At 42.8% G+C, this 24,149-nt stretch overlaps 1 protein-coding gene across 4 annotated transcripts in view; it reads right to left on the reverse strand.

Moving 5' to 3' along the window:
- Window positions 1-24,149, reverse strand: part of SLC5A7 (solute carrier family 5 member 7) — a 373,145-nt gene that overhangs the window by 195,276 nt on the left and 153,720 nt on the right. For all 4 annotated transcript variants that reach the window (XM_069636887.1, XM_069636890.1, XM_069636886.1 and 1 more), the window contains exon 4: window positions 11,395-11,550. In XM_069636887.1, coding sequence (XP_069492988.1) covers window positions 11,395-11,550 — 156 coding nt within the window. The remainder of the gene's footprint in view (window positions 1-11,394; window positions 11,551-24,149) is intronic.

Genomic DNA, 24,149 nt, shown 5'->3' on the forward strand with positions numbered 1-24,149 from the left:
ACATTGAAAATTTAAGGAAGCACCTCCAGCATGCTTTTGCATATGCTCAGCGCGATTTAGAAAAGTCGGCTGATGGAATTGAGACCTATCATGATCTAAAGACCACCATGAAAGAATATGAAGTAGGGGATATGGTTTACTTGTAGAATTTTTGAAGGAATCAGTCCAAGGAGCAGAAATTCCTCCCATCTTGGTGTGGTGACTTTTCAATTGTAGATACATTATCACCTGTTGCCTACAATATCCGCATCCAAAAAGGAGAAAAAACAGAAGAAAAATGGGTCCATATGAATCAGTTGAAAATCTGTCACCCAGACATGCTTTATGACTGACTGAGGAGCCAAATGAAAGTCGAGTAGAGGAACCCTCAGTAGAATGAAAAGGAAGGATGAAAAAATCGGATGGAAACTAAGACGAATATATACATATATAACAGGGAGTAATTTATGTGGTGAAGAAAATAAATAAAATGTGTTTTGTGAAATGGTGAGAATTTCTTTTTATAATTGCATGCTGTAATTGTTGTCCATTCTATGTAAATCTTCCAGGGAAATATGAGTGCAAAAAGTACTGAACCTCTTTTTCTTTCTACTATTAGAGAACTAACCTCCTTCATGTCCAGCGTGGAGGCAAGATGGGAATCCGGTGAGAGCCCCAGAGACCCCAGAAAAGAAGAAAGAAAGGGGGTGTTGTGCCACACCCTCCAAACCAAAGAGGTAAGGGGAGGCTGGAATGCCCACTCTCTAAAGAAGGAAGAAAGCTGATGTTGTGTCACACCCTCCAAATCAAAGATGGAAGGGGAGGCTGCAGTGCCCACACACCAATGAAGGACATTAATGAAACCCCACTCTGCCCTGCTCTTCCCCACCAAGAGTCATGGAAGAACAGGGGGGCATGTGGGGTGCATTCAAAGGCCCCAAAGTCCCTTTCACATGAAAAGCAGGATTTTTCAATACTGATCCAAAAACGGCTGTGCGTGTGTGATTGAAAAATGAAAACGGAAGGGCCCTGTGAAAAAGGCCTACCTGTCATTACCCAAGGAAAATCAGCATTGTAAATCACAAAGCAAGAAGAAAAATCAAAGGTCCCTTTAACCTGAAAAACAGGATTCACAAAAATGGTTAGGCATGTGTAGTTACAGTTTAAATTTGAAAATGTTACCACCGCTAACAGGAAAAATGTCAGGTAAAAATACATGGCGCGTGTTGACAAAAAGTAATGTATGTTATGTTTTACATACAAAATACCTGTGACATTTGAAGAGCCACTTTGTTTTCCATCAGAAAAAAGTCAGCTCAAGTCAAACCCTTTTGGCTTGTGGGTGGACAAACTTTCCAAAGAAATCCCCCGCTGCCAGCCTGAATGTTACATCCTCCATCTAATTCCAACTGCATTAAAGTGTGGAACCCCCAGTGTTCCCCAGATTTGCTGGCTCTGAAGGCAGTGATAGCAGGACAGTTCCCTTTGGCTGGAGCATGACTCAAAGGTGTGAAGACTGGGGGCTACAACTTCAAACAGGTAACAAACTTCAAAGAGCAAGCTGAAACACAAGGAGAATAATACAAATTTTGGTTAATGGCTGACCCAGTAAGACCATATGGCTTGAAGGTAGGAGAATTGCAATTCGTCTCAATCTACAATTAATTTAAAAGGACTATTATAACTTAGGCCTTTTTCCCAGATACCATAAAGCAGATTATCTTCATTTGTGTACCATTTCTTTGGTAATTTCCAGGTGATATTGGAGATATAAGTTCATCCACCTGTAACTCAGGGATTTGTAATGGCCACCTAATATGTATTTCTTGCTGATCTGAAATTTTTCCAAATATGAGAGTTGGTGAACAGGTGGAGGATCAAATTACGAATATGGGTAATAAATCACATATTCATAAGTGTTCTGCTTTTTACGGAAACAGCAGAAAATTGTCGCATGCCCCTGGAAAATGATGCAGACCTGGCTGCCGTCTTATTTAAATCCTCATGATTAGCTGAATCAGAAAATATGTATATTATGGCAGTTATTAGTACAATTATGAAGTTTTGTCACATAACTAGTTGCTGCCAAAAAATGTGACATGAGAACAAATGAGGCTTGTAAATTAGGATGCCATATGTCTGCTCCAGACTCTTAAACCAATCTGAAGAGATGGGCTGGAGTGGGGGGAAGAGAGAAGGGTAACTGTCCAATCCTAGTTGCAAGAACTCTGGCGGGTTACGCCCCAATATTGTAAATGTGGTGGTGTCATCACTGCTATATAATGGGGACTGCACTAGGAGGAAGAGACAGAGCTGTGTAAGTTACTATCAAAGAGCACTGATGAAACTTAACATCTGACAGCTGCTTGAGACGCCGCTTGAGTGTGCCGAGTACTTGCAAGCTATTGCATTCTTTAAGGAATCCGCGTACCAATTGCACGCCCTTGAGACACTGACGTGAGCAATGGTCTAAAGTGGATGTTTCCATACCATGAGGCACTACACTGTGATTGGCACACAGGCAGATGCAGCTAACTTGAGACTACATTTGTCTTTTTACTAAGAATTATCTACCAATGCTAGTGGCCGCTGTTTTTTCGAATAAGCGCCATACGAAGGGCCGCTCCCTACTCTCACACGGATTACAGATTTAATTACATTCAGGTCCTCAGCTATTTCATAGCTGACTGCAACCTTATTCACTTATGTTGTGAGCCCCCACGAGCACCGCGAAAGGTTGCACGTGTACACTATACTGTCCTACTTACGAAACAGTTTATGATTTTAATTTGGATTTTCGTGATTTTGACAACCCTCCTTATGAATGTTCTCTGAGTAAACTTCCTAAGAACAGAAACACGTCGAGACAATTTCCTGGATGTATACAGGAATACAACAACTTGTGTTATCGAACAATTATCAGAAACTGAATTACGTTGCCAGTTTTTTGCTGAATGTACTTTATACCCTATGCTACCTTACCATTTGATTGGAATTGCCGAAATCCTTGTTTTTCTATATGTAGAACTTAACAGATATTATGTAAAGGAATTTATGATGATTATTATTAGTTGTGTGAATCAGAACTTCTTTATATGTATTTAATGAAAGTTTATATACGTTTTTTTAGGAACCTAATTGTTTTGTGCAACCCGTTTTTGAGCTCTGTCTCTTAATATATTGATGTGTTTTCCCTTCCCGGTTATAGACAGAGTAGTCATTTGGTCCCACGTCTGAGGTGGACAAATAACTACCGGGATTACTCTCAAATTAATAGAGCTGCAAGGAAACAACAGAGGAGATTGCTGAGAGAGCATCTAGGTGGAGCTGTCTATTGCTAGGAAGGCCTAAATGCAAACTGGGTCCTATGGTGCAGAGCGGGAGGCCATCCTTGAGAGTGGATTGACCAGACCCTTGCCTTATCTTTCCAGAGGGTCCTGACATGCTGCTGGCTGTCCTGAACTTTAAACAGAGGCTTTCTATGTAAGTAGAACTGATCCAAGGGAAACAAAGGTGGGGGAATCTGCTTGCCTTAAATCCTTTTCCTTTATAGTGGGGGTGGGGCAAAACTGTTTAGATCCTTAGCCAACTTAAGTAAAAACATTCATTTAATTAATTCCCCATTTGGTGGAACACTATGGGGTGATTTTGTTAAAATTCAAAATCAACAAAGTTCATTTCCCAGTGTGTGCTGAAAAACTATAGCCTATAATTGAATTGGCTAATCCTTTTTGTCCTGTTGTCCCTGAAGAGGGGTATTTTTGTTCTTAAATCAGTCCAATATTTTTGTCCAGTGTTTCCCTAATACAGGCCTTTATGTGGAGGGGGGCTCTGAAATCCAAAATTTCCCAAATCATTTAAATGTTTCTGTCCGACTTCCACAACATAGATCAAAGTAGGGGGGTTTGAAAAACAAACTGCTACATCACCCTGTGTTTATTTGAAACCAAATGTGCGGGTGAAATCATAACTGCCATATGTATTGGTACCGATCTTGAAATCCTACTGCTGGCCCTTTAAGCCTGCAGGAAAAGCAAACAATTTTACAGCACTAGCTCTATAAATGTGCTCATTGACCAGCGCTAATTCTTTCTTGAAGTGACATTTGTAGAAAGTGAAGAATTGTCATTTGTGTTTCCTTTGTGGTTTATTTATGTTGAGTGAAATGTATTTTGCTGTGCCACGCATAAAGTGGTGTTTGACATTTTCGTGCAAATTTCTATTACTTTTAATTTAAATGAAAAGAAATATATTTCCTGTACACTGGCCTGTTTCTTGGCTCATTGTTAGCTCAGGGGGGGAAGGATCCAAGGGGCATGATATGTGTCTAAAGTTGGGCTGAAGAAACAAATCCATTAAGCAGTTTGGTGTGTGACACCTTGAGTGGGGAGGGAAAGAACTCTCTGTGTTGAGGGTGATCTCTCAATAAAACGCTATAAAACACTTCCAAGTACAAGTTCAGATTATTATTTTTTCACCTAGATCCAAAGCCAAGATTTTAGCTTCTTATGGAAGACCATCAAATTTAGAATTTGTCTTTGATATACAGGTATATCATTTCAGGAACAGGCAAACAAGAGGACTGAAAAGCCATATTCTTTCTAGCAAATGTTCATTCCCTCTGCCCCACAAAGGCCTCACGCTTGCTTGGGCCCAGGATCATCTATTAAAATGCAGGATTAATGGCCTCTGCATCAGTGGTTATTGTAAAGCCCCACTCTACGAATATAAAGGCAATGGCTGTGCAGGCAGGAATGAGACAGTCTTGTTTGGCTGTCCCTCTACATTTTCTTTGGGCAAGTGATAGTCATCAGTGTTCATTGCATCATAACACATAACCTGCCACTTTCTCGTGGAACTATCATCAGTCCTACCAAAAATGTTAGTCGAGTCTGAAGCTTGATTCGACATGTCTCTCAGTTCAGTAGTATGTAATTCTGAGGGGACCTACTCCATTACAAAAGATTGCACAAAGTCTGTTACTGCTCCTCTGACAAAACTGACAATAGTGCTCTTTTCATTCTCACAATAGTGCATCCAAAACCAAATTTTAGCAGTTGTTTTGGCAAACACTGCAAGAATTAACCAGACTACACATATACGTTGTCATGTGCCATGCAACTGGAAAACCATGGTACACAAGGGTCCTCATTATAACCCTGTTGCTCCCGGATTGAAGGGGGCCGGTACGGTACCTGCTCCCTTCAATCCGGGAGCGCCGATTACGAGCTTCCCATCACGGGACCAGGATCACATGCCTGGTAAAACCAGGTGTGCTTTCCGGGTCCCACGACGAGAAGAGGGAGGCAATAACGGGCAAGTTGTACTCTGCCTCTTATTACCTCCCTCCCCATTCCATTGAGCCCTATAGGGGCTCAAATGGGCATGGGGATGTGTTCCTGCATGGAGAATTTACCGGGTCCTCCTATCTCGGAGTAACCGGTAAGTCCCCATTGCAGGAACCCGGTAATGGAGCCCGGAACGGAGGCAGCCATGGAGGCTACCTCCATTCTCGTAATGAGGCCCAAGGTCATTTAATCAGTATCAATATAAGTACACAAACCAAATTGCATCAGTCTTTGCAATAAGCGTTTTGGTCAACTTCAGGCAGATTTTTAAAACAAGGCAGTACACTATTGCATTTGGAGAAAAAAACAAGCATTTTTCATTAACTTAACCTCTGAAATTTGCTTCCACTGTAACTCGTTTTATTTTCCCAGGATGTAAGAGCGAATCTGATTTCCCATATTCTGACTATATTATTTCTGTCTCTTTCTATATCTAAAGAATCCCTCTCTTCTTATTTCTTAAGTAGCCTCCTTATTATGGTTTCTATGTCTATTTATCATGCATTTGGCTTGTCCCCTTTCGGCAGCCTGGCTCCAGCGCGATTTAAAGGAAAGAAAATACCATATTGGATAATTCAAGGCTGGTTGGAGAGCGCTCGGTGACCAAGCTGGAAAAAGCCATGTATTCTCTCACTCCTCATTCCCCTTCTTTCACTTTTATTTCTTCTTCACACGTCCTCCAGGGGGTCCCGGCCCTGATTCTCTTGTGGTGTCTTCGCTGTCTTCCTTATTTTCTCCTTTTCCTTCCTCTGTCCTATCCTCCTGAAACCTCTCTGAGAGTAGATGACTCCTCTATTCCTAATTCGTAGCAGTCTGCCTCCTCTCTTCTTTTTTCTCTCCTTTTCCTGCATCTGAGGTTTCTCTTCTTTTCCATTACCTCTTCCACCACAACCTCGCTTTTAATTTCCTTGTAGATCATTCCATTCTCCCACTACAACCTCTCCAATGCAACTGTGTTCTGCTCCCCTAGTTCTTCTCCTTCTACAACTCCAACCTCTTCGTAGCACCTTTCTCCCCCTCCTCCTCCTCCTACCTCACACTCTCGTTCCAACTCCCTTAATGCTGGCTACTGTGAGTCTCTTTTCAATATTGTGTAGTTTATGGTAAAAAGTTCTATAATGTAAACTGGGTCACTTGTGGTCGTCTCAGATTATGCACTAGTGATGGTTGTTTTGCCCGTCCATTCACCTCTGTTTCTTATGTTTTGTTAAGTGTTTATTGTTTTTACAGCAGCTCTATGTTGGGAGCTTTAAAAAGGCTGGGATTATAACTGGCGTGGGATTGTTTTTTTTAAATGTATTTATTGTGTTTTGATAAAACAGTGACATTTCACAAAATTAAAATATTTCATTTTTATACAATTCATCAAAATGAGCTTCCTTAAAAGTAAACCAAAATACAATTACAATTACAGTACATTACACATTCAAATGTACACATTAAAATTCATGTTTCCTTTACTTTGCCTGCAAGTCCGACATCCAGCAGCATCCTAACAATCTCAGCAGTTAAAAACACTTCATTTCCCACATGTTTTCTTTCCCACATCTCATCAGTATCCATAAATACACATTTCATAAAGAAGCGACTCAAGTATTTAGTTCTAAATTCTGTCACTCCTGTATAGGTTACCATAATGTGCATCAAAGTCTGTGAACCTTCTGCTTGGTGGTAGCCCCATTCATACTCTGTTAAAACAGTATTAAAAGAGCTAGCTGATTAAACTTCCCCAGTCAGTAGAAGATTTAAACAAAATCTTAAAAACTGTTCATGATAAAAAAGGAGATGGATATTGCTCAAGATACTTTGGCAGCATTCCTTACGGTTTGTCTTCTTGTGAAAAGGTAGACTGTAAAGGATGATTCCTGACCTTGTTAATAGTGTCAATCCAGTCTTTTTCTCAAAGACTTTGTTTTACTTGTAAAGGATTTACCCTTAATTCTTCGAGTGATTTACCACAGGCAAAAATAATCGACGTCACTAATTGTTCTGTCTTTAACATGAACTAATTTGTCCTCAAACTCAATACTATCAGCAGATCTTCATATAAGGTTGCTTTAGTAGGGAAGATCATTTTTCTGAACTCTGAGGTGACACGCCAGTTAAACCATGAGCGTAATGACTGTAGACCAAGTTCAAAATGCAAAGATGCAATAGGGACAGAAGTTGGCAGATTGAATATGTGTGGGATGTCATATGTTGAACTAGACTGTTATTTGGCCTTTAGAATAAAACATTTATCTGAATAATTCCAAAAAGGATTTGAAACCTCTCTACCAAAAATGAACATGGCCAAATAAACTGTTCTCTGGGAAGGTGCCGTTCACATAGGAGAAATATCCATTTGTATATCAGTCTGGTCCCACCCACTTGTGCAGTCCAGCACTGAAATCTAGGAAATTCTCCTCTACACAGGAGTACCAAGAGTAACCCCAGACATGTGTTGCAGCTTAGTCAGGCTTTATCAGTGAGGTGAAGCTTTGCCTCTCTAAGCACAGTGAGCAAGGGGTGCACGTCTGGATTACCCTGAGTAATTTAGGGTGAAACCCCAAGTTCGTAAACATTCAAAAAAGGTCTGGGAGCCTCTCTGCCAAGAACAAACATGGCCAAATAACCTGTTCTCTGGGAAAGTGTCCGCTTGGGAGGTGGGGGGGGGGTGGAAGTCTACAACCACGTTTTAGCTCACTGTACTTTTCATACAGGAGAAATATCAATTTGCATATCAGTCTGGTCCCACCGACCTGGGCAGTCCAGCACTGAAATGCTAGGCAATTTTCCTCAGAACAAGAGCACCAAGAGCAACCCCAGAACCGTGTTGCACCCTAGTCTGGCTTCATTAGTGAGGTGAAGCTTTGCCTCTCTAATCAAAGTGAGCAAGGGTTCCATGTCTGGATTATCCTGGGTAATTTAGGATGAAACCCCAAGTTCCTAAAAAATTCAAAAAGGTCTGGGAGCCTCTCTATCGAGAACAAACATGGCCAAATAACTCTGGGAAGGTGCCCAATCTGGATCTGAATGTAATCTGAATACACATGTGTTTTGTCTAGGGACTATAGCTTGCACCATCTTTTTTATTGTTTCAGAGATTGTGGAAACTCCCACAGAGTTTTTAAGGTCTTAGCAGGGAATTTAGTGTAAACAATCAATACAGCCAACTCGACAGGTATTCATACAAGGGAACAGTAAAATGATCGTTACTGATGGAAAGAGGGGCCCAAACCTGTCCTCCCAATAAGTATTTGTAGTGCATGGCTAGACCCGAATTCCTTTTTTTAGGTGAGTCTGTCTTTTTGATGGCTAAACAGTGGACACTGGCTGCAGTGACCTCCATGCACTCTGCAGGCCGGACATTCTAATCCCGGAAAGCACAGCACAACCTTACCTCCTCCCGAGACAAATACATTCAGTTCCGTTATCCTTAGTAATTGTAACATTTCTTATTTACAGTGCTACTAACTGGAAAGGTATTGCAGTACCACATTAAACATTGTAATTATGTAATAAAATGTGATATCCTTCAGAAAAACTGGAGGCACATGGGTGTATCTGCCTAGAATGTTGGGTAAAAAAACACACATTTACCTGTGGCTCTGAAAAAAATCACACAGCCTCATTTTAAATGGGGTGGAGTGGAAAACAGAAGTGGAAAAGCAAGGCAAAATGCTTTTAGGCCTCCATTTTCCACTTGTCCCCATTTCACAGCAGTGATGAGATGGAAGAGGGGGGCACAGAGCGGAGACTAGCTCTCGACAATGCATTCCTCCTCCATCTTGTGAGTGTGCCATGTCGTACGCCTGCATGAGACGTTCATGTAGGCCTACAACAAATGGATCCCTATTGGTAGCAGAGACAGCATTTGTTGCCGGGGGTGGATTATGGGGCGCCAGCGGGAGGCTGGGGAGTGCATTAGGCACAAGAAGGATTCCACCACTGATTCCTATGGAATCCGCCTCGGTTTTGCACCTGTTGAAGACCAGGTGGATGCTATAGAAATCCATTAATAAACACCTCCGGCAAAGCGTATTTGCAGGCGGCATTAACTTTTCCAAGAGACATAGTGGAAAATGGAACAGCGAGTTGGCCTGGTTTTTACTATTTGCCGCGCCACTCCTCCTCATCAACCAGTGGAATTGCTTGCAGGGGACCCAACAGCACACACATGCAAATGTTGTGGGTCCCATGCATGCAATGTATGTTCGTGACAGTTACCGGAGCATGAACTATGGTTGAAGAATAAGTTGGAGGTGATACGGTTAGGTTTAAAAATAATAAATACAACTCTTGATATATAGTGATGTTATATCCGGGTGGGGAAAGTCCTCCTCCCTGGATGTCAAGCACCACTTAACTCATTGATAACAAACGTAGGAGAGACCTCCTCAGATCCCCAGCTTGGAGGTCAGGCATGTTCCTACAATGTGAAATTCTGTTTTTAAAAAGTATGCAAAGGAATCTACAGAAATGTGTTTATTTAGCAGGTTATCGACATCACTGCTTGGGACTTCTCAGGGCTGGCGTGTTCCAGGTAACTCTGCGGGCGGCCTGTGCTTAGACTCGCTGGAGAACCAATGGTAAACAAGCTTCCCACTGCTTCACAGGTAATCAGAGCACAGTTGGAGGACAGCTTTAAAAACACATTTCAGAAATGAGGACGGCAGAGAAGTGTGGCACGTGCACACCTGACTAGCAGGTTGTGATTGTGCCCATAACAAGCCTGCTAATGATGAAACCCCAGGCGACAAGTCAAGTGCCAACCTCTGTGTTTGAAGGGGAAACAAGACAGGAGGCTCCCCTGTTTTGCTTCTAATTAGCGTCACTTGGTGGAGGCGGGTGTTTGTTTGTTTGAAGCCTCGTGCACACATTATAGCGGTTGGCTGGAGACAAAGGCTCTGTGCAGAGCTAAATGCTCGATGCCAGCGACACACGTTCCCAACTCAGAGGCAGTAAGAACTTAAGACCTTCGGCTTTCATATTTGAAAACTGAACACAACATTGCACGATGAACACAACTTCAGTGCATGACCTTTCAAATGCATCATAATTCATGCCCCCCAATTACATCATTGAGGATTAAATGAACCCTACCGACCGTGTTGTTGCATAGGGGCAGGCTCGGACTGGGCAATAGGACAATTCTCCAAGTGCAGGCCCAACATGCTACAGTGGCACCGTTTGTTGGATGAAAGTGGGCCTGTTTTTCTGTCAGTGGTCAGTATGATGAGTTACTTCACTGTGCAGCTTGACGTTTTGACCAGTGTCACTAAACAAATATTCTTTAAAATGCACAATTTGCAAAACATTTTACCAAAATCCTATGCCGCTCGTGTACTACCGATACAGGTCAGCCACAAAAGGAATGAGTTGCCATTTGACACTGCAGCCCACTTTTTCATTGGTGCCCACGACAATTGTATGCCCCAGTCCATCCGTGTCTAAGGGAGAGTATGTTAGAAAAGTAAATTTGCAGTTTAAGAGTGCATATCGTGGAAGTAGCCAACTTGTTTGAAAAATATCGATCGAATGGTACATTTGACCGATTTCGGTTAGTACCATTTGATCGATTTTACAAAATACCGAACACGAACAGCAGGGGTTGCGGGGGTGCCCCTTGCTCCCCATGTTCAGAATTTTGGGCTTTCGGAGGTGCAGGGGTGTTCCCTGCTTCCTCAATATTGGAGGCAGAGGACGAAAAAATAAACAAAAAAGAAAAAGGGACCCTGCAGCATTGGATCCGACACACGTAAGAGGGACGAAACTGACACCACAGAGTATGGGAGAGGTGGCAGACGGAGAAAAGGTAAGTAGGAGGTCTAGGGGGATGTAGTTAGGAATTGGGGGGGACATGGGTTTGGTTTGTTTGGCTGCAGTAAAATCGTATTCACTGCGAAATTGACTATGGTCAAATCCACGGTCAAACAACCCCAATCCTATATCATTGCCTTTTCATTCTAAAAGCATATATTTTCATAAATGATTTCTTAAATCTGATACATTCCTGTTCTGATCCAAAGGCTAGCACACACATATTTTGGACAAATGTTATTCCACAGTGCTTTTGCTCACTCACCTAGAGCAGACAGGATGGCAGCCGCCCAAAACATCTCCCCCATGAGGGCTGGTATAAAGAGCAGACCACCCATGCGCTTTCCGTAGATTTGCTGGAAAGGGTCAAGCATTGTTACATAGCCCTTGGAACGCATGGGCTTGGCAAAAAATAGACCACCTGTGAAAACATAGATACAATATAAAAAGGCGTTAAAAGCACATATGCATTTAAGGTCAGCAACATTGTAAGGAATCCATTTAAAATGTTTGGGACTACAACTCCCATGATCCCTCATCATTCACTATGCTGGCTATGGTTGATGGAAGTCATAGTCCAAACCCTCTGGAGAGCCAAAGGGTGCAGACTCCTGATGTAAGGGAATCTAAACGACAATCCATGCCATAGTCAAACACAACCCACATTCAATTGGTCATATCAATCTAATGAAGTGAATTACGCGACACCAACATAAAGAAATTACTACTAGAAATGTTGTTCTTCTTCTTCTTCTTAATTATCGGAAACATGGGCGGACCCACGCAGGCGCTTCCCCATCCTATAGGATGATGTGCTGAGAGACTGAAAGTGCTGAGGGATTGAATGGTCCTGGGTCTCTGCAGACGCCAAAGGGAATGGAAAATGGCCAACCTTTGCTTACGCGCAGGTAATTGCATTAGTGTTTCCAACTGATGTAGGGATCCATTTGTAGGACTAGACACACTGCCTCCAATTGTAAGCGTGCCTCTAATTTACCTGCTATGTTCCAGCAATGCAGACTTGGCAATTTTAACAATTAGCATGAGCACCGTGCAAATGTCTGCAGCTGATACTACAGCTCATCTGGTTACATTAGACCCTTCCATTATTTCAAACAGACCGACTGGCACGTGTGGAAACTGAATTGACCTATTATGAAGACTCAGTCAACAGTATAATACCCATCGTTATGTCGAACATGTCGCTCTAATTCGATTGGTTGTTTTTTACTCTGATGGATGGACCATCCTATTCATACACTAAGCTGCTGGGAGATGTATTTGCTGGACACCCAGCCCCCTTAAGCAGTAAAGTATGTGGAATTGCAATGAATTTTGTAGTAATTATGGGTATTTGTGAAAGCTGAATCTAGATACAGAAGCAACAGTCTGCTGTACAAAGGGGAAAGAAAATACTGTAGAGAAGGGTGAGAACTGTGACACAGGAAAGTGCTTAAATATGTTTGAGGGATCAGACCATGCGACACTCACACATTTTAAAGGGGAACTCACATGAAAAACACAGTTCATTCTACCCGGATAAAACCCTCACCATCTTTGGCGGCTCCTGTTGCACCAGAAGCCAAAACATCCCCAGACTAGAATTTAGGAACATCCTGCCCACCTGTGAAAACCAATATAGGTGGTGTCATGCAGGGCTTTGATCCTCCCCCACCTAGAATGTTCCACAAGCATTTAAGCAGGAGCACCATAATACCTTATCAGGCATTTGCAGCTCATTCAAATTTGAGCAACTCAGATGATTACACACTAGGAAGCACGAGCACACATCCCCCAATCCTTAAGGATCTACACGTGCTGCTGGTGGAACACTGGGTAATGTCTACCTTGCTTGTCATCTCCTGCCAGGCAGGCTGGAGCATAAGGCCTACTTACCTGTCCATCCTGCCAGGACCTTATGGTATCTCAAACATTCTCCAAACAACATCAAAGAGCCTGCTCAGCCATGGCAAATCAGCTTTAAAACTTTGTGTATTGTCCATCGGGCCTATTACGGAACCGGGGCACTCTACCTTTGCGACAAACTTGTCAAATATGTTCCCTCGAGACAGTTACACTCGGCAAGCCAATTACTCTTATCCGTACCCTGCTGTGCCCGGACCACTGTGAGGGAGGGATTTTCGGTGTCCGCTCTGACTGTGGAACTCTCTTCCACATTCTTTGCGTGCTACCTCTGACCATCTGGCATTCAGGAGGGCACTGAACACGTTTCTTTTTCCCTTAGGTGAGCGATAGTCTTTTCTTACCCCTCTTCAGTGTGTCTCTTCTTTATGTGGTCTTCACCGCATGGCTCCACAATAGTACAATTACAACCTCAGGTCTAAGCTGTGGTTTCCAAATTCCAAATGTATTCATTCATGGTAGGATACTCTTTCCCTCCTTTTCCCCGAAATGGTAGACGGAGCACCTGAGGGAATTTAGACAACCAAAGTAAGAAGCGGTGACTTTTAGCTCACCCAGGAATATGTCTGAGCTTTGGGTGCCGAATGCAGATCCACGATAGTCATTGGGAGGCATTTGCTTCACCAGCCGGTGAAGGTCTAATGATCCAAGACCACCTATTTTTCGTTTATTCAGCTATCACCTAAAGAAAATGTACATTGAAAATGTCTTTTGTAACTTGGAAGAATGCAACCTTTTGTAGCATGGATATGTGTCTTCTCCACCCCTGACCTTTACTCTTACCCTGTTTCTTCGGTATTAGGTCAAAGGGCCTTTTTTTTTTTCCAAAGCAAAAAACTTCGATTTAGAAAGACCGCTCTGTGACCGCACAAAGCAGTCTTTCTTTCTAAATTGAACTGTCACTCCCCTGCCGCACACGAAGGCGCGCAAGGGCTGACAGAGCTGGGTGTCTGTGTGTGCATGTCTCAGTGTGTGTGTTTGTGTGCGTGTATAACAGTGTGGGGATAAGTGTGTATATGCCGGCGGGAAGGAGTAAAGGGGAGCTTGGTGGGTGAAAACACCCATATTTACACAAAAAAAGCCCTCAGTCATGTCCTTTACCCGCTTTCTGGGGGCCGCACAAAAATCGGTCTTTTTTATGTGTGGCCTGCATAAAGCAGAAACATTACATAGAAGCGTTTCTTCCCCTCCTGGTATCTTCAGACCCTTGCCAGAGCTTGGCTCCTTGTCGAGCAGAGGCTACACAGATTGCATGTTTGCCCACAAGTTATGGCATCTTTAGGCTCAGCCAGGAGGTATAAAATTAATTCTGTGGGTGTGGTTTGTGACTTTGCATGAGGAAAAAATGCGTTGACTCTGTCCTTCCTGTTGCACAGCCTCCCTCTTTCATAGCATCAACAAGTGAAAGTGAAATTCCAACCACTGGCACTACGGCCCCTTTCTCTTTCTACACTCATCACAGTGTCATCTCTCCTGCATCATTAAGATGGTGCAGAATGAATTAAGTGGCTGCTGCATGCTCTAAGGGCCTCCTGCCCGGGGATAGGGGTGGGGGGTACTAGTGAAGGTGGGATGACTTCTCTTTTGAGGCAGGGCAGACCAGGGTGAGGTCGGAAGAAGCAGCAGCTGCAGGGCTGTCACCGATCAATTGACCTCAGAGGAACAAACTATCTTCTTGAGTCCTTCAGATCAACTGTGCTGGACTGCTGGTGTACCGCTGCACATAAAAGGAGGATGCAGAGTTGTTTCCTGCAAAGGAGGTAATGCTGATAGGTGCAAGGTGCACAGCTGCTTTGGAAAAGGTATGGGTCATTGCTGCTGCAGATGAAAAAACTATACCCAGCTGGGAATGGCGGCACTGGGATGCCATCGGATCCAGGAAGGCGGCTGTGTAAACATTCAGCTGAGCACCACAGATGTGTGGGAGAGCAGCTAGCTGGGTGGAGTGCAGTGTGCCTTCATGCTCCTCCCTAGTGTCAAGCAGGTGAAGTATTAAGCGTGCTTCTCACTGGAGAAATACACAGTGTTGACTTATTACCCCCCTTTCCAGGTTGGATGCTAAACTTCACTGCACAAATACATATCCTACAAAAGAGCTAAATTCTCCTACGAGTACAGTGAGTAGGAAGATTATTTGTGGGAGAGCAGATAGAGCACCTTGTTGGGTGGAGGGCAGAGTGTCTTCGCGTCTTCCCTAGTGTCAAGCCTGTGAAGCATGAAGCAATCGCCCTACTTACTGTAGTAGGAGGGTCTATATCTCTTTTGTAAGAGATGTACTTGTGTAGGGGAGTTTAGCATCGAACCTGGAAAGGGAGGGGGTGGTGATAAATCAACATGTACGAAATCTGACACGTCCATGGCACTATTCTAAATCACTCACAACTGCATAAAAGACAGGGCCTGATTTACAAAAATGCTTTAACATGGAAAAGTCCCACTTGAAAATCAGGCCCATAGACCGTGAGCTATCTGGACAAAATAATGTTAAAGGGATATGGGAGAAACCAGTACAAGGTACATATTCAGAAATAGTGATGAACATCTAAATGAGTTTACCAGAACATGTATATCTTAGTTGTGATTTTTCCTATCTCAGCACTCAGAGCCTGTGATACTACATAAACATGAAATGTACATTAAAATGTGACCTCACTGTGCCATCTGGAGGTACTGTGGTCATTCATTATCAGCAATCTGGCCTTGCTGAGCAACTGGTACTAATGAATATGCACTTAATCTGGGACTCCGCAATGTGATCATACTGTTTTAACTGGGCATGCTTGAGCCTGGCTTTAAAACACAAACCAGTCATATTTGAAATCAGACTAAGCAGCAGTAACTAGGCATAATGCAATCTCTGCTTACCGTGGGAATGCATTACACAATAGCAACAAAAGGATAAAGGAGAGACATTTTTTTTAAATTGGTCTCACAAAAAGTGATCGGATTCTATATGATTTAAAACGAACATTTCATCTCACTGCTGCTTTCGTTTTCTTAGGTCTTTGAGGCCTGACATGGACTGCTATATGATAATACACTTCATCTTAAAATATGGCCCTACAATGTTAAATGGGCAAACACAATGGGAGGATAGCTCAGGGGTAACACGCTCCTCTTGGAAGCAAGACGATGTGGAGCAACACTGGTTCAATCCCCGGGTTAAGCACGTTATAAATAACCATTACAACTACAATGGGCTAAATCTCTGTGCTGGTGAATTGGCATAATGGTATCTGGCATGACTGTGCTAATTGGCATATTTGAAAATGGCACTTGTGTGCTTTCTGGGCATAATGGAATATGGGGAGATAATACAGTCTTACAACTGGACAATTTGAGAGTACCTTGGCAATGGGGGGCAATTTCTCGGGGATTAAATGGCAATATATGACATTCATGTGAGCACCTCATCATTTGATAACAGACCATGGAAATTGAAAGGGTGCCTTGTCTTTTGATGACAACATCTGTGTAACACAGCAATATTTGTCATGTGGTGTCAGTACCAAAGCAGCATGCCATTTTATGCTATGTTGACTAGTTTTTGGAACACTCCATCACCTTAAGGTCTCTTGGCTGTAAACAGTATCAGGTGAAAAATAGGAAACACAGCTCCTACTGCCCGACCAATGAAAAGCCAAGACGGAATAGATGAGTGTTTAGTCCATGTCTGAAGCCCAGATGAGCAGAGTCGGCATAGAGATTCCAAATGGAAGAGTGTTCCAGGCAGGCGGGACAAGTACTGAAAGAGATGCCCCGCCCTGTCTCTGCTTTAGAAAGTGGGCTACCCCCAATGGATAGAAATATTTGTATATAAGGGGACAGCGAGGACAGGAAGGTTGAAGTATGACCTGCATGAAAAATGGTCCAAAACCGTCCATCCTGATGTGCTAAACAGAGCGACTTACATTGAATTCAATAAAAGATAGTAGGGCAGTTGGGTGGCCACAGAGAAGGTGAAACATGGCACATTTCCCTGTAACCAGCCCAAAGACCAGGAGCTGGGTTTTGTTCAATTCACAGATGTCTGATGACATCGGAGGGAAGCCTATATTAAGGAAGTTCGCAATTTTTCAAACTAAAAATAATAACGGTGTTACCACATTTGTTTGAGTTTCCGGAGTAAGAAAACGTAGGAAAGGAAGAAAGGTAGAAAAGATAAGATCTTACACACCATGGGCTGGAAAAAACAACTGCAGACAACAGCATTTATCTGAGGCCTTCAGTAAAGGGTCTGGTCAGAGATGATCCCTAACGTTTTTAACCATTGATGCAAGGGCAGGAACATTTCCCATGGACCGCAGACAGGCAACAGTCAGGTTCACCATAGCCACTTCCTTCAGGCAGGAAGGAACGCAGATGATCAATCTGATAGAATCAGTGCTACTGCCTCCCCCGCCATCGACCAATAGAAGAAGCTTGTTGACTACGGAGACCAAAACCGTCTCCATCGGTCTGTTAGGTCAAAAGCCAGCCTGTTGAGCATCAAGAAAATTAAAAGGTTCTACATGAAAGCAAAACTCATTAGTCAAAGAATGGTCTGTAACTTAGAGGTATAATCTAGGAGAGTGATGGGACAGAGAGCACTAGTATTTCATGGGTTCAACAATGGCTTTTTTAGGAGCGATACCACTCTCACATGCGTGAAAACCGTAGCAACAGTTCCTGATATCAGGGAGGGATTTACTTGAAACTATTATTTTTCTGGTGATATGTTTGTGCTTAAAACAATATTTTTACTACTATAAAATGAGTGATGGCATGATTCTGATTGGACACTGGTCAAGTGGATTTTCCCCTTTTGGTTTGACCAGTAAGAGAGAGTACATTCATAAGGGAAAGAACACGAGCGCAGGCTAATAAGGGAGTAGTTTACAGATACCCCAGAGGCAGAGGCCTCTACTGGAGTGAAAGTGAGGGTGGGGTAAAGTACAAATCTGAATTTCTTAATAATTGGATGTTGTCATGGTGTAGGGTTGTCCTAGGGTCTCAATAATCTTGTGTCAAGACGTCAAAACTAGAACTGATGTTACTCGTTGGTCAATCTAATGGAGTAAAATGAGTGCATACTCCAAAGTATGGCTGGTTTGTAAACAATTAGGCTTTATAGGGAAACCTAACATCGACATCATAATTCTACTGCCATTTACGCTTCGGATCACATGTGCATTTTTTAATTTCACTCAATGGGGAGGGGGTGCACGGTTTTAATTTTAGATTTAATAATTCCTAACGGCCAGACAGCAGTCAAGGAGCTAAGTTTTCAGAAAGCCAATCATAACAATATGTATGTGCTATGGATGCTTCAGATGAACATGCTGCTGGTTCAGCCTTCACTAAGGTTATGCCAAATTGATATCACTGCAATATGGGAAAGATGACAGTACTTCCTTAACATATGATGGCAATAGCTGCCAAATATTGTGAGTGCCTGCCAAATGCCTGTACATGAGTCAGAACTATTGGTTTGGTCAATGCCTATCTTTCTAGTCATTGTTTTTTTAGGTTATGGTAAGATCATTAAAGGGCATGGGGTCATACAATGATACGTAATGTATGTCGTTCAGGGAAGTGGCAATTTGAACACATTTTGCCCCTCTGCAATTTGGGGAGTCCGGCAGTGGCATGGAATGTCATTTGTAAAAATGTTGGTTGAAAAATTAAGAATGCACATAAAGTTTAATAAAAGGTATTATGGTGGTTAAAGGTATTAACCACAGGAAAAATGCCATTTTAATACTAGTATAGAAAAAAGGTGGCCGTGCCACGCCCGGAAACCATAGACTTCTGTCTATGTTAGACATTGCGGGCAAGACGTTTTCATCATTTATACTGGACGAATTGCAACTTTGGGGTGAGTCTTATTAACTGCTAGATAGATTCCAAACTGGGTTTTGGCCTTGATGCTCTACGTTACGCAGTCTTAGATTGATTGATTTACTGACAACATGCGCACTGAGGCAAAACGATCCAGGGCTCCACACACTGTTTGTTGATTTCCAGGCACCTTTGACACCGTCTGCAGAGGAAAACTTCGGTCGAAGCTTGAAAAATATGGTCTACCAGCACATTTATCATATTTACTACGATGGTTTCATGAGGATAACACAGTACAGGTCAAGTTGGATGGTGGGGCAGGGCTTTGTCGCACCCTGTCCCTAGCCCAAGAGGAGTGAAAGAGGGTTGCGTCTTGGCCCCTCTACTATTCAACTTGTACCTGCCTGATTACCAAAGCAGTTCAGTGTGGTAAAAGTAGGTCCCCCTAAGATGTATTCCCATCATGTAGTATGTCTAGCTTACGTGGATGATATTGTGATACTTGACCACACGTTCTCGGGACTAGTGCAATTGGCAGGTGAACTGTGGAAGTACGCTAAGGAAAATCTGCTATACGTAAATGGGAGCAAAACTCAGATGATCCTGTTTTCAAGTGGGAACATCTTGAGACCCTGGTTAACAGTAATGGAGGCAGAGGTGCAATATGATGATTGTTATAGATATCTAGGTGTGGAATTTGAGGCAAACCAGGGTTTCTCAGAATCTATTACCATACGTAGGAGAAAGGCAGCTCAATTGACCACATTTATGTCGAATTTTAATATTCGTGTTGGGGTCTTTAGTCTGGAGGGTACAATACCTGACAAAAACAATGTTTTTATCCCGTTGTTTTGTATGGGCTTGAATGTCTCTCTCTCATCGACCAAAAATGGATAGGGAGACTTGAGGCCCGTTTCTGGAAAAGGATGTTAGCTCTTCCACAGTGTGTGCCCATGGAGTTACTGAGACTAGAGTTAGGCCTTATCTCCATGGTGGCGACAGTAATGATGAAGCGTGGCCTCCTATTTATTAAAGACATGACACACCCCAAATGCCAGTTGCTTTATCCTGTGGGACAGGAGATTAAATGTGCATGGGTGGATATATATGAATAATCAGTAGTAGCTCTGGTTGAAGAGATCGATTGGAGACTGGTATGGAATGAAGGGTTTTTTGAGTTAAAAAAAATCTTTGTGCAAAAAATAGAGCATTGAGATTGGTGTAATAAATTCAATTATCACGTTGAATTAAAATGCTGTACACATGTATCTGAAATGCTATATACTTTAAGAAATTGCAACCTTGTCTAACCCTATGCCCTCCAAGAACTTGCACAGGTTCATCTTGTTGTTCCCCATTAGTCCTTTACCTTTGTGGTTAATAGAGGGTCCAATGTTGAAAAGAATCTGTGGAATCTACGATAGATGGGGTTTTAGAATTAGCAAAACATGTACTGACAGAATGTCGGAAATTGGGCCCTACGTATAGGAGACACTTTGGGGAGTAAGTCTATGATTTACATTTGATTAAAGATTTATCGGTTTGCAGATACTGCATGAACACCAAAGGTATTAGTCTGCACCTAGCACTTTACAGGGTACAGCTGTCCGTGATTGCAAACTTTGATTAGAACACCGTTCTGTTTGGAATTATCTTTTCTAGTGAAAGGTTTTAGAATGTTAGAATTTAACATTTTAGAATGTACTCATTACTGTGGCAATAAGACCCGAGGCGGCAGGCCAATACCGCCCCAGGTAATGCCCCTGGGGCCCCTAGTTACAGACCCCGGGGGCATTACCGTGGGCAGTATTGGCCTGCCGCAGAGTGTCTTATAGCCATTAGTACCCCAGGCCGTTAGAACGGGGTACTAATGGCATTTTTTTCTGTTCTGAAATGCTGCCGCGTTTCGAAACAGAAAAAAAGGCAAATAAAATGGCCACCGGGAAAGGGAAAATGTAGTCCGTTTTCCCTTTCCATGGCGGCCATCGGGAGGGGACGCGGAGGGAACAAAAGTGTTCCCAGCGTGTTAGCTCCCGAGAAAAAGAAAAAATAGGGTAAGTGGGAATGGGGGGGATAGTTTGCAGGGGAGGGGGTGGAGGGAAAAACAAAACTTACCTGAGTCCCCGGCGGGGGACGAAGGCAGACTCAAGCCTTGGGGAGGCTCGGAGTGGGGATTGGCCCGTTTCAAGCCTCCTCATTGGCTAAGGGGCTGCCACGCCCCCCGCCGGGAACAAACGACGGCACGCTTGTAGGTCCACGGAAATACCGTGTGGTATGGCTCGGAAAAAAGCCAATCCATGTGTAATATTTCCCGTGGACAGAGCGCGCCGGGTACTAATTTGTAATACGGTATGAAATGCTCATGTTTTAAGAATTATAATATGTGCCCATGTTATTTAGGGATGTTGTGTTTTTATAAATGTCAGTATTTTGTTTGTGTATATGTTCTGTGAAATGTGTAAAATTTTTAACACTAACATATTAAAAAAAGTGCAATAATAATATGATACAGGAAAGAATAGAATAGGATTTTTGCATGAGTCCTGAGTTATATTTGTAACAAAATTTCAAATATCTGAACAAGTGACGATAGTGAGTATACGTTTATTGGGGAAATTGTTTTGCTTTTAAAATATTGATTGTAGACTTTGGGCCTCATTACACGGTAGGCGGAGAACCATGGCGCTATTAGCGCCATGGTTCATGCCGGTAAAATACCGGCACCGCCTTGGTGGAAAGGGGAATTACCGCCCCATTCCAAGGTTGGCGGGGCGGTAATTCCCCCTTCCATCATTGCCCTTCCCCATTCCCATTTTTGCCCCATAGGGCATAATGGGAATGGGGAAGGTGCTAATTACGGCACCGCAAATTGCGGTACCGTAATTAACTCCCTGGGTCCCTTTGAGGGTTGGGTTTCAACGCCTGCAAAAAGCAGGCGTTAAATTCCCCAACCCGCAAAGGGACCTCGTAGTAAGGCGGTAAGGATTTACCGGTACCGGTAAAATACTGGTACCGGTAAACCCTTACCGCCTATTGAGTCCTTACGATGCATAATTTTTCAGAACAATTATTCTTTTTCCAAAGCTGTAGCACTAGAAAGACTGAGGGAGGTTTGTTATGATCTGAGTTTAAGTTTACACAAAACATTTATGAGCTCTCAGGATTAGTGTGTTACGCACGCTATTACTGAGAAGGTTGTTACTGTGATAAGCTGCGTTCCTATACTAATATGGAGCTTCAGGACCCTGATGAGAGGCTACTGTATACAAATCTGACAAAGAATGTTGATTATTTAGGTATCCATGTACAAATAAAACTTAGTATTCAAATTATGATGCAGGGGTGAATTATAGATCAGTCTTTTTGCTCATATGTGGAAAACAAATACTGATGAATTAGCTGAAATGGGATGGGGCAAATAATCAAAGAAAGAACTGAAGGAATGCTTTTTCCTTAAAAGTAAATGGGTGGTATACTCATGTCTATGTCAAATATGGCACCTGTGAGTACAGGGGCAAAGCGACAAAGGAAGGAATACAAATATGCCCTAGATAATTCTAGTCTAGTATATATAGAAACTGTGCATCACCAAAGGTTTCAGCATTAAAAAGGCAGCAGGAGAAGAGCGGGGAATGTCTCCTGTGTGTCCCATTAATTTAAGAATGCCTCAAAATAAAATAAAAAGAATGTATACTGGGAGAATTGACGTTGAAAAACTGGTTACTAATAATGTTCTATTCCAATGATTAGATCGCTTTAATCACAAGCAAGAACCACAAATTACAGCGGTAAGGAAGTGAATTCTCTTCTGCTCACCATCATGAGAAAATAACTCACATTTTTATCAAAGGGCACTCTCACAATAATATTTGGCCTTTTCATCCTATAGACATGTTTTTAAAATTCTGAAAATTAAAATGACAGAGCGACTCCATTACGTGCAACATAAAAAGATCCCTGATAAACAGCAAGTCCCTTCCACTCCCCAGGGTACACGCAAAGTGAGTAATAGCACTGGATTTACGTCTGTGTATGTATGTCTTGATAACTTCAGGCTTTGAAAATAAAGAATAATGAACAAAAAATCAAAAAGAGGGGAACGTCCCACGTGCACTTCTGGTATAAATACAGTGAAAGGGTTCGACCTCGAAGCAATGTTTGCATTAGAAGTGGTTACTGAGCATCTACACGTTTCTAATCACAGGATACCATGCTGCAAAAGACACATGTGAAGCCCCTAAAGAAGTCCGAAATCATTTAGGGCCCCTTCCAATTCTCCTCTATCACTGTATATATTTCTAAAGGAAGGATATTAACTGGTCCAGGAGGGCCCAATGAGTGGCAAGTTTCATTTTAAAAACCTTAGAGTTAATATATAATTCACATTTATTGTATGAGCAGTGGGGGTAGGCCAGTCTTGTACTGCTTGTACTTTACGGGGTAGGTCTGTATCCTCCCTCCACCTACTTCATTTCCAAGGTAGACCACTGAACCTTGTCCAATCTGGCACTTACTGGCCTTTAAGGTCAAGTGGGTCCTCTGAAGAGCCTGCAACACAATCCTAAGGTGTTTCACATGGTCTTCCCAGGTGGCAGTGAAAACTGCTATATCTTCCAGATATGCGAGACAGAATTCATCCAACACATTCAACACATGATTCACAAGCCGCTGGAAAGTGGCAGGGGCATTCTTCAACCCAAAAGGCATTACCCTGAACTGGTAAAGACCATCTGGTATTGAGAAAGCTGTCTTCTCCTTGGCATGTTCTGCAAGTGCTATTTTCCAATAGCCTGCAGTGAGGTCAAATGTGCTGAGGTATTTGGAGGCACCCAAAGTATCCACAAGCTCATCTGTTCTAGTCAAGGGGTGTGCATCTGTCTTGGTGACAACATTCAGAGCCCTGTAATCCACACAGAAACTCAACTCAGAAGTACCTGATTTTGGAAACAACAACACTGGGCTGGACCAAGGACTACTAGAGGGTTCAATCACCCCAAGATCCAACATTTTGTTGACCTCTGTCTTAATGTAAGACCTTACTTTGTCTGACATCCTGTATCCCCTACTTTTGGTAGGTATACTGTCTCCTGTGGCAATGTCATGTTTGCACCAAGGTGTCAAACCAGGAGACTGTGTGAATAAGGGGGGACATTGACTCAGCAAACTTTTCACCTCTGCTTGTTGATCAGTAGTCAGGTGAGGGGCCACATGGACACCCTCAATGGAGTTGTCTGAAGGACTGCTCCGGAACAGGTCAGGGAGAGGTTCTGATTCCTC

Source organism: Ambystoma mexicanum, chromosome 7p, assembly GCF_040938575.1.
Source record: "Ambystoma mexicanum isolate Mex_15411 chromosome 7p, UKY_AmexF1_1, whole genome shotgun sequence".
NCBI lineage: Eukaryota > Metazoa > Chordata > Amphibia > Caudata > Ambystomatidae > Ambystoma > Ambystoma mexicanum.